Below are 11,258 nucleotides of genomic sequence, written 5' to 3' on the forward strand. Positions count from 1 at the left end.
CTGCCATCCTCTACTCTCCAAACCCCCTCTCCCTGACCCCCCAGGATGCAAATTCCTGGTCTGCGGGCCAAATACCGAAATTCCAAATCCGTCCAAATCGCAGGCGCAACAACAACTCACAGATTCACACACTTGCCCCCCCATCTTCTTACAAAATGCCCCCTCTTACTGGTCCCACAACACACCTGGTTTCATTTAAACTAAACCCCCGCAAAAGCCCCAAGCTCACCCACCCTTTCCTCCCTCCCTTTTCCCATTTACCCCCCATGTATCTATACTTTCCTCCCCCCTCTTTCCCTTTTTTTTTTTCCATAAAGCAACCAAAGCCTTCGCTCCTTCAATCTGACACACAGGACATTTATAGCACCCATCTATCTATACTTACCTCCCCCATCTTTGCCCCTTTTTTCCCCCATGAAGTTCCATAAAGCGACTAAAGCCCTCGCTCTGGTCCGATCTGACATGCAGGATATTTATAGCCGGGGAGAGAAGTTAATGGAATGTGGACAAAAATTAGAGAGTGGAAGACAGAGCGAGAGAGAGCGAGAGAGAGAGAGTGGAGACGTATTTGGAAAATTTGGCAACTCATTTCACAGAATAAAATAGTGGCACTTTCTGGGATGAAATGCAGAAAATAAACTACGATCATTATTCTCGACCCACGTACAATCTTTGCTGCTCCTTGTTTATATATGAATAAGCCATTACTTCAGGTGGAATCATTTCCCGTAGTACTTTCTCTTGCAAAACCTGCAGTCTGTTATGTTGCAAACTAGGATGTTGCTTAACTCACGCTATCCTTTATTAGTTTAAGTCTGACTCAGCTAAAAGTCAAACTTTTAGGTCATCCTTCTCCATCCCACTAAATAAAAGCTTCTTCCAAATTTAATGAGCAGCAGCAACAAAACTGTAATTGAAGCCATCGTTCCACAATTTAACATCCATTAAAAAGTGATGCCTGCATTAAAGTTTACAGTCAAATATATTAGATTAAAGTCATTTTTAATGTGCAATTATGCTATTTTTAAAACAATGGGAGGAATAACTGTATTCGTCTCCTGTTGTCGGGTAGATCTCGAGTGTTTGTGCTTCAGTCTCAGGTTGTTTATTTGTCCCGTCTGTCTGGGTGGTGGCAGAGATGGCAGCTGTCAATACGGGGGGTGTTGTTAAAAATCACAGACGACCCCCAGGCTGGACCAACTGTGCCCCCCTGGTTAGTCCCTTATTCTCATGACCACACACAGACACTCAATTCATGACATCAACATGAACCAACAGATAAATTGGTTACTTTAAACAGGACCACATTTTACACTAGAACATAAAACAGAATGACATTTTGATGTAAATATGTTCATTTTATTTACAAACCAAATATACAGACACTTTGGGTACGTGATGGGGGTCGAAGCAGGGAGGCTGGAAGTGATAATGGAGCTTCAGAAGCAGAATTCATCACCGCTGACGAAACAAAACGGGGGAAGCGTAATCTGAAGAGCTAAGATAACGACTTCTGTGGGGGGAAAGAGACAGGAAATAAACGGAGGGAAGAGCCGGGAGACGAGAGGCGCGCGGCACGAAGAAAAAAGGCTTCAGTCGTGATACATTTTGAAGATACAGCTTTTGATGACGCCCATGTATCTGTCCCACACAACCTGGTGTCTGAGGGGCAGAAAAACAGACAGAAAGAGAGCAAACTGTAAATAAACGGAGCTGCAAGTCTCATGACAAACTGTAATTGTGAAATCTGGGTAAAAAGACTAAATGAGGCAATCTTTGTCCACTCGGAGTAATGAGGGGGGGTCTATGCTTCTTTTTATGAATATCTCTTTGTTAAGCATGTCGTGGTGCAGGGCTGTGTAAACCCTTAACGACATTCCAGAGTGTTTGCATGAGAAACAAGGTAACTACAGTTTAAGAAATCGGGGCCGAGATAGGGAGACACCCACTGGTAGAACAGGGACGTCAATATTAGATTTAAACACACAACGTTATGCCTGAGATCTGTTTAACGCCTGCCAACGTGTGTCATTATTCAGTGAGTGCCCAGTTTTCCCCAAACCCTCTTAAATTAAATCATGACTATATTTAGCACAGGTCGCCCCCCTTAGCGTTAATAACCCTGGCAGGGTTGGTGCCACAAACTGCCTGTTCAGCTTTACAGAATAAAACCACATGAACTCACTTGAATGTGTCGAGTATGTGTGCAGAGTTGGTGTAGTGAGTGAGGTAGAGTCTCATGTCCGCAGCTGTCCATCGGTCTGAACGACACGGCTCAATAAACTGGGGGAGAAAAAGGAAGGAGGGGGAGGCTGTTACATCACACCGTCACAAAGGCAGACTTTAAAGCTGGACCTGGCCTCTGAAAAAAGGGATGAATGATCTGTTTTTGGTTAAAGAAAATTACATAAAAAGAAACAGTACACACCTTCTCCACAAGATCAATGAAGAAATCTCGGACGTCTTTTGTGTTGGTTAACTTTGCTGCGATGTTGACAAGGCCTCTGGAAAGATTCTACAAGAGGGGAAAAAATTACAAGATGTTGTACTTTTTTAGCAGAAGTTGCTAAACAATTATAAGCAGGATATAGTGTGGATGTTTCTCACCTTGAAATTAGCCTCCATCTCATTAAAAGCTTTAGTCTTTCCTCTGAGAGCCGTACAGACCAGACTGAACCCAGAAGGGAGAATGGAAAATTAGAAATATGCTTCTCAGTCATCGCAAAAATGTGACTGGTTTTCTGTGTGTTGGTGTTACCTTTTGTGTTGATCCAGCAGATCCTTGTCGGTGATTAAAATCTTCAGTTCTTTCAGCTCCTGTAAAAACTCCTTATCAAGATCCACGTCCATGTCCTCCACCATGTGATCTACAGAGAAGACACAAGTAACAAATCAGTTTAAAGGATGTGTCTCTCTTATTACTTTAATCAGAGCTAATTCTTTCTCCTACAATAATTCACATATTTTTTCATCACTCTATCTTTTCATACATTTTCACTTTGCTTAAAAGTAACATACAAATTCATTTTCATTCTAATGAGGACCGGCAAAGCCTGAAGGACCTCTGGTGGTCAGCAAGCTTCACTGAAGAGGGCGCTGGTCTAAATGTTCCTGACACTTCATAAAAACAACATAGACAGCAGAGCTCTTATTCTTATGTAAGACATTTCTTAGAAGGCTTTTTAGATTTCGGCGCTGTCTCATTAGTTATTTTCTGTTTTTGTTATTCTTGGATTTCCTATCAACGTTTTATCGCTCTACTGGCCTCCAACAAAGATAAATTAAGATTATTCCTGCTGAATAACATATCTGTTACATAATTGATTTAAAATGTTACACATGACCCTTATAAATGGTAGAAAACGGCCAAAATAAACATTAAAAACAGCTCACCGACAGCCCCCACGGTCCAGTTGTTGATAAGCTGCCCAGCACAGAAAGCAAAGTCCTGGAATGTGAGATATTGCAGCTTTCTTTTCCCCGTCTCAAAGCGATTGTTGGCAAAGAAAACAATGGCGGCATAATCCCTGGAACAAGATGAGAAGGCATTATAGGAGTTAACTAAAAACAATATACAAAACCAGACAATCAGACAATCAGACAGGACCATGCTGTTCTTACTAGTTTGATTATCCTGAATTCTGGCCGTATGTATGTGCTGTTCTGTTAGAGTAAGCTAACAACAGAAAACAATGTAGTAATTCAACAGAAAAACCACTTTAAACAGATGTGAAGCAATACAAATCCTTTGGAGAGTAAACATGAGGCAGAAGGCTTGCACTCTGTTCCCCATGATTACCTTGCAAGCTTGTCCGAGAGAAGAAAATGCTGCCGTATGTTCTCCACCAGGGGTCCCTTCAGCTCTTCCACTACTTTGAACACACGTTTGAAGTTGTCAAACTGAAATAAAACACATGGAACAACAATAAAGGTTTTACTATAATAACAACAACTTGACTAGTGGGAAACCTGCAAGTGCTTGCCTAACATGTAACAAACTGCAAAGTAATTTTTTTAAGCTTGAACCAAAAAAAATACACACGGCTTTAAAGTTAATCAAGGCACCAGGTAACAACAGCCAGTTTAAAACTGAACGTATAATAAGAACCAGGAACAAACTTAAGGTGGCTTTGTAATAAAAGTGAGCGCTATCTTATAAAACTGCTGCAGACTCCTCAGATAAATGTGAGCACTGACCATTTCAAAACTAATACTTCAGATGAACAGTCAGTGTGGTGTTCAGAATGCATTTACCTGCCGTCTGCAGCTCTTCAGTGTCACACTTGTCTTAGCGCTGATATCGTCCAAGTCTTTCTTGGTTCCTTTGGAAAGTTTCTTCCCCAAGACCTCTCGGACAAATGCATCATCAAAAGCGTAGTATCTAAATAAAGTAAGAGGGATGAAAAAGTGGAAACTTGTAAAGAATATCGTCTAATTTGCCGGGAATTACAACTCTGATTAGAGTGGATGCTTAATTAAATGTTAACAATGCTTTTAGTATGAACCACTTTCAGATCAGACACCGAAAAGCACATCTGATAATCACAGGAGAATTAATGAGAGCATCATCACAGCACCTCTCTATGAGGACAGCTTGTCGATGAGGTGGGATCTGGAACAGCAGCTGGTTGGCTAGTTTTGCCGGACTGTGCAGCAGACGCTCACACATCTGGAAAGTCCTGTACTGGTCCATAGTGTCACTGAGCAGAACATCTGCACTCGCCTCACACTCCTCCATCACCCCTCCTTCCATTCGTACCTTCACTGCATCATTCACTGTTGGAAAAACACATATATGTGGGACACAGGGTTGGTGATTAAGTTATGGCTAAAATTATGTGTAATTCTCTTTACCAACAAGGCAACAGTTTTATGCAGCTGCATGAAACTGCTTCTTCCATCATACATTAGCTACTACAAATGTGCAGGATGTGGTTACGTGCCACAGTCGTAGGGCAACATAGGATGTATTTCATCATGACTTTTCCAAAGCCGTCACATATGGGTGTTAGCAGTTCAGAATAAGTTCGGCTTCCTTGAAATAGGTAGCACAGACTTCCACCGAAGAGTGTGTGTGGGAAGTGTGTCTTCGAATAGTTTCCATAATCTTGAAAGGTAAACGTCAATATGTTCAATGCTCCGTCAGTATGCTTCAAATAATGAAACAGACAGTAGAGGAAAATCTGACTAAATAATTTTTGTAAGAACATGTAGCAACATGTTCTTTTCTTCATTTTCATTACGTAAATTCACCTTGCTACCCCTTAGGTTTAACTTGACCCCCAGATTGGAAACCACTGCATTAGTTATGTTTCAAATGCCAGCACACAACCCATATTGTGTGTATATTTGTTAAGCAACTCCAATAAACAAGGCATTTGTAAAAGCATCCCACACTCATCAGTCTGTCAACATTTTCATCAAGCTCATGGGACCCAGAGACCCACATATTACAGGTGTGACTTATACCTGTGTATCCATCCAACCAGAGCTGGTAAACCGCTTCATCCATGATAGTAGTGTTACCCACGAACACATCCAGTTCCACTGCCATCTGCGAGGAGGGAAACGAGTCAAAGCAAGTGAGTCAGGAGATGTTTAACATGTTATTAGGTTTAAGTATAAGCCATCAGATATCAGATTAGCTAGACGCTGTCAAAAGTGGTACCTTACACACATCATACCTTGTATTGAGAGTTGTTACTACCAGTTAAATGCACCAATCTGTAATAAAAGCTCAAGGTCAAAATTTACTGAAAAACTCTACTGTCGGAACTTAAATTTTCTTCCCATGGCGTCCTAATTACCTTACTTCCTCCATTAAAGGCTAGCTTCTTACGCTAGCTACGTCGCTAAGTTAGCAGGGATAACGGACTCTAAAATGACAAGCAGAAATCAAAACGATGAATTAAGACCAATTTAACATGGCGGACAGTCATATACTTAGCACACGCTCTTACTACACGAAAATATACTGTAAAGTGCTTCAATATATTGCTATGGTGCGCAGTGTCAACAACAGCAGTCGTACAACACGAGCTTCCGGTTTTGTTACGTCACAGGATAAGCAAGCCGTGAAGACACACGATGTGCTGCAGTAATAATCTTTTTATACAAGTATCATACCTTTTAACATTTTTTCTTAACTTTCAGTTGTACTTTTTCATAATAAGTGCCCCCCTGTCTGTCTCGAACGTTATAGAATAATAATTTTTGTTATTTCTTATAGACGTTTATAATAAATACTATGACAAAAATAAAGAACACGCTATGTCTTCAATCAAATATTCATATCCGATTTAGGTGTAGATCACAGAGATGTTCTAACATACAACATTATATTTTGTTCAATACCCATTAAAGGCATTGTGATCATTATGATCATAACGAAATATGTCTGTGTAATTATGTGTCTCCTTCGAAATTGTGTCATCTATCTGTAGAGATTATGCTTTTATTTTGAAAAGTATCACCGGTAGCGTCATTTCTGCCGTAGCATTTTATTCTGAGCAGTACCTGCTGTATCGGATTGTCTCATTATCTGTACATGGCTTCAACGTTCTTATTATCTCCGCTCTCCGTGTCGTCTTGTTGTTACACTGGACGTTCCAGCCTTTTATCATCAAAACAATGAAGCAGTGATTGATCAAGGACTCCAAACCATCTTTGGTATAATATCATATAATTCCGAGAATAATAGGCTACCCCCCCCCCCCAATACTGTATAATAATTCGTGGCCTCAGTTTACCTGTAAAATAAGCCCGCATTTAGGTTAAATCGGATGCCTGATGGGCTATATCTTGTTAGGTGGTACCCTAGAGACATACGGTGACTTCACAATGCAAGGGACAGATAATAATCCTATACAACACCATAACTTGGACCTTTATCGCTTAACAGTGTGAACACAAATCCTGTCATTCAACACAAACATGTCTTTCATTCAGTTATAAGTAAGAAAGCCACAGATTAAACGAGAATAGACCATCCTTTAAAGTCTCAAATTCCAGCAGCTCATTTCGCAGCCAGGCAGTAGACCACTGTTGATCTCTGCTCTTTCATTTGTGCTGTGTTGTTTGAAAACGTGTCAGATCAGAGATAGGCCTCCCCAAAGTAGTGCTTTGCTTGCTGCGTGTACACAATCTGCTCTCTTTTCCTGCGGCGATTAATCTGAATAAATCCCCGCAAATCCCTCTCCTCACCCTCCCTTTCTGTGTTTCTGCATGTGTCCTTCAAAATGACAACATGACAGAAAACGACTCAGTCGACGTGTCTTTTTGTAGGGATCTTTCGCTGCACATCAACACTCTCATTTCTAACCTCACATGACACTCTGATTCCGTCCCCAGCTCCCCCTTGCATGGTTAACACCCTATATTGTTCTGGCCTCAGTGAAACAATGGAGGTGGGACAGAGGGCGGAAGGATGTGGCTGAATGCCTCAGCATAAACCCATGGAAAAAAGCCTGCAGTCACACGTTCCGCCAGAGGTCTTTGAAAAGAAATGAGTACAACCATGAAGTCACTCGTGCTACATTTTACTGTACATCGCTCTCTGTGGTGAATGACATGTAGAGACTACTGGTGTTCATCTCACATGTCTTAGTTTCTGAGAATGAGTTCATTGGAAAGAACAGAACATCCCAAAGGAAGTGACTTCACACAGGTCTTTTCCTCTCCACTTCTTTGGTAGTTTGTGTTTACCCATGTTGTTTTTGTTTTATGTCATTAAAAGGTAAAAAATCTGTTTGTTCTTTTTGAACCCAAATGGGGGCACATGGAGCAGATCTTTTTTTCTCACATCTTGTTTTTCATAACGTAGCCGAGACAGACAGACCGAGTCAGTTTAACTCAATCACTGAGCAGGTCGGCTCAATTTTGCCATACGACCAAGCCATAAGTAGGCCTTTGGTATGTGAAGAGCCACTGGAAACCACAGAGGAAACCACAAATATTCCTGATTGCTATCTAACCGAGGTGTTAAGTCAGCAGTAATTATAAAAAGTAAAACTTCCGGAAAAATCACTCAAAATAAATCCAATGAACACAATTTAATTGAAATGTGACTGACAAAACATCAGTTAATGGTAAATAATCGCACACCATTTGTAAAAAATAATAAATACAACAAGTAAGACATCCAGTCTGAAGTTAAATAAAATCCTCATCAAATATTATTCAATTCATCCTCAATTCTTGGAATGTATTGCACAATGCTTTGCTTTTATTTTGAAGGCAGGAAAGAGTAACTTCCGGTAGTACACTAGCTTGACGTACAGCTCTCTGCTTAGCGGAATCACAGCCGTGAAAGTGTGGGAGGCAGACATTGTTGTGGTAACAGTCCAGACCGAGATGATGCACTCATATTGAGCGGATAGAGGGTGAAATGGATTGTGCTTTTTATTTTTAATCTAAAGAATTTTTTGTTTGTAAGATAAACCGCAAAAGCTGCTGCACCGTGCGGACTCGTCATCCCTCAGCCAGCGCGGAACAGAGTTCATTCAGCCGAGCAGAGGAAGCACAGCCTGATGAGGCGATGCCAGCGACGTGAAAAACACAACATCTGCAGGGTGTGCATACGAGGCTGCTGGATCAAACCTCCGTGGATCGACCGGGCCTTCGTCCAAACGGCACAGGGAAGCCCACGGGGCGGCTGTTACCTTCAAAATACAGCGAGAGGAGGTAAAATAAGGACAGTTGTGTTGTTTGAGGCCTTTGGACAACACAGCCTGCTGCTGAGGGTATGACAGATTGACATAAACGGGGGTTTGCGGTGCGGTTCATACACGACCTCATTAGACGTTTCCACGGAGAACAATCAGTGGGCTCAGCACAAAAGAGGACTGAAGTCGCACCCTGTGAAGATAGCCATCTAAATTAAGATATCACATGTTTCTGCCATGATTTGGCCTCCGGTGCTGTCGTGATTGCACACATGACATCTGGAGCACACTGGATGCAGATGAAGATGATGTGATGAAGACTCGGTGCTGATTGAAACACTCAGCTACATCTCAGCGTTTGAATAGATTCTCAGGAACCCCCAGGTGTAGGTTTTTAATAGAAGATGGGCAGCGAAGGTGAGGTCATAAATCGAGAACTGTCAAAGATTTCTGATGAGGATTTACTCGCGTGCTCCAAAGAGGAGCTGGTGAGCCGGCTGCGTAAAGAGGAGTCAGACAAAATATCAGCTCTGATCCAGCGAGGACGCCTGATAAAAGAGGTAAATAAACAGCTTCAGGGACACCTCCTCGAAATCAGGGAACTGAAAGTCATCAATCAGCGCCTGCAGGAGGAAAACGTGGAGCTGCGGGACCTGTGCTGCTTCCTGGACGACGACCGGCTCAAAGTGAAGAAGCTTGCCCGGGAGTGGCAGCTATTCGGGCACCACGCAGCCAAAGTGATGCGGGAGGACCTGGGCGGATACTTGAAGAAACTCGCCGACCTGGAGCGCATGCAGGACGGTCTGGTTAAGGAGAATCTCGACCTGAAAGAGCTGTGCCTGGTCCTGGAGGAGGAGTGTGTCAGCAGGAGTGACTCCAGCCCCGGGGGATCCACCGAGCTCAACCTGCCCTGCATGGTGGCCCGGGACCTGGGGGACGGGAGCTCCAGCACGGGCAGCGTGGGAAGCCCGGACCAGCTCCACCTGGTGTGCTCACCTGATGACTGATGGCAGGTTTTTCCCGCAGTCAGGGCTTCTCTGACTCGAATAAAAACCCTGGAGAGTAGATGATGATGTGATCGAGACTCAGAAGCTTTGTCAGACTATAATTCAAATGGTGCAAAAGCATAAGGGCCTTCTGAATGCTGCAGAGATGTGTGTGCCACCTGGTTTTCACCACTACAGACATGTTCAGGACTTTACAAAGACATTTCATAGATGTTTGCAAGATGATAATGTATCAAAATTTTACAGTCTTTTTTCTAATGATTCTTTTGTTTTTTGGGAAATTCTCCTTTTTTCATTGGTCTGTTGTTGAAAAAAAAAAATGGGACCAACAAAGTGGGTCACATATATAAATTTATCTCATGCACTGGACTAGCCTACACTGGTAGACGCCTTTTTCTATTGCACTGGACCGCGTTATCATGGATCTTTAAAATCACCGATCTAAAGATTCATTTCAATCCAGTTTTGAGCCATATTTAGTCCACTGAGATCCAATAGCACTGAAATAGATTAAAAAAAAAAGAAAACTATTTGATATTTTGCTTTTGCTAGATGCCCAATAAGGTGTAATATTTTATGCACTCTCTTCCTCAGGACAGGATTGGAGTGCCATATGTGCATGATGATTGTCACACTTTGTACAGGCCTGTTAGCCAGTCTGATGTGAGGCCCCTCAGGTTCACTGTGGGTGGGGCTGCCAGTGCATAATCTACATGTGCTACAGCCGGGGCAGAGCCAGCACACACGAGAAGGTTTCGGATCAGACGTGAATGAAAGATGTCCTCGGACCTCACTCAGAGCTGAACTGAACAAGTCCTGTCACTTTTTTAAAATCTAACTGGAAACTCTTTTTATCAAACTGGAAGGTCTACAAGTTTGAATGATTTCTATTCGATTCAAACTGAGCTGTTAAAATTCACTTGTATTACATTTTTTATGACGTTGTTGTTGAATTAGCATATCACAGTTTATTTAAAGCTGGTCAGCTTTGTCTTCTGTAGCTCATGCTTTGTACTTACCCTGTAATATTAGGGATACTCTTGACTTTGACCCCTCTTTATCTTGATTTATCTGTATTAACTAGCATTACTAACAGATTTCAGTTTGAATCATAGATGATGCACATGCATTAGTGAAGATTTATTTTGTCTTTAGCTGTTTATTGGTGGGCTATGCTCGTAGTGCATTGAAGAGCTTTAAATACAGTGGGTATGATGACACATTGTGCTGTTTCCGACCTTTCTTTGCGTGTTTGACTTTGCAGAAACAAGCATTTACATTACACATGGCACACAGTGAAGGATTGATTTCTGCACTTGTTTTGACCTTCATGTCTAAATCGACTGTGCGTGATTGATGTTCCCTTCATGTCATTCAGACTGACTCCATGGATGTTCATCAGTTTTATTTTTGGATCCTATTTTGCACAGTCTGGGGCGCTGAAGAGGGCAGTAATGCTTTTAGCCACTTAGTGAGGCACAGACATCATCTGACAGCAGCATGTACAACAAGTTTTTTCTCCTTCATGCTCTCCAGCTCTCAATCTGACGCTCGTTTCATCTCTATTTCTCTCTCCAGCCCCATTTTA

General features: G+C 42.1%; 2 protein-coding genes across 2 annotated transcripts; one reads left to right on the forward strand and one right to left on the reverse strand.

The window, feature by feature from the left end:
- Positions 1–1,237: 1,237 nt before the first annotated feature.
- Positions 1,238–6,034, reverse strand: fibpa (fibroblast growth factor (acidic) intracellular binding protein a). The gene is made up of 12 exons (XM_069669978.1): positions 5,808–6,034; positions 5,685–5,724; positions 5,470–5,554; positions 4,578–4,776; positions 4,255–4,381; positions 3,800–3,900; positions 3,394–3,527; positions 2,759–2,867; positions 2,608–2,671; positions 2,429–2,515; positions 2,186–2,283; positions 1,238–1,662 (listed from the first exon to the last, which is right to left on the reverse strand). Exons 1-12 carry the CDS (start codon positions 5,819–5,821, stop codon positions 1,593–1,595), a joined length of 1,128 nt encoding a protein of 375 aa, XP_069526079.1. The 5' UTR covers positions 5,822–6,034; the 3' UTR covers positions 1,238–1,592.
- Positions 6,035–8,320: 2,286 nt separating this feature from the next.
- On the forward strand, positions 8,321–10,890 carry ccdc85b (coiled-coil domain containing 85B). Its single transcript, XM_069669999.1, has one exon. It carries the CDS (start codon positions 9,068–9,070, stop codon positions 9,668–9,670), a length of 603 nt encoding a protein of 200 aa, XP_069526100.1. The 5' UTR covers positions 8,321–9,067; the 3' UTR covers positions 9,671–10,890.
- The last annotated feature ends 368 nt before the right edge of the window (positions 10,891–11,258 follow it).

Source organism: Semicossyphus pulcher, unplaced genomic scaffold, assembly GCF_022749685.1.
Source record: "Semicossyphus pulcher isolate SPU_LCO1_2020_fin unplaced genomic scaffold, fSemPul1.0.p SCAF_2, whole genome shotgun sequence".
NCBI lineage: Eukaryota > Metazoa > Chordata > Actinopteri > Labriformes > Labridae > Semicossyphus > Semicossyphus pulcher.

Coding starts and splice junctions, on each gene's coding strand:
- fibpa (XM_069669978.1), bottom strand. Junction 4,777..5,469: donor CTGGTTGGATGGATACACAG/GTATAAGTCACA, acceptor TTTTTCCAACAG/TGAATGATGCAGTGAAGGTA. Junction 1,663..2,185: donor CACATACTCGACACATTCAA/GTGAGTTCATGT, acceptor TCTGCCCCTCAG/ACACCAGGTTGTGTGGGACA.
- ccdc85b (XM_069669999.1), top strand. CDS start 9,068: ATGGGCAGCGAAGGTGAGGTCATAAATCGAGAACTGTCAAAGATTTCT.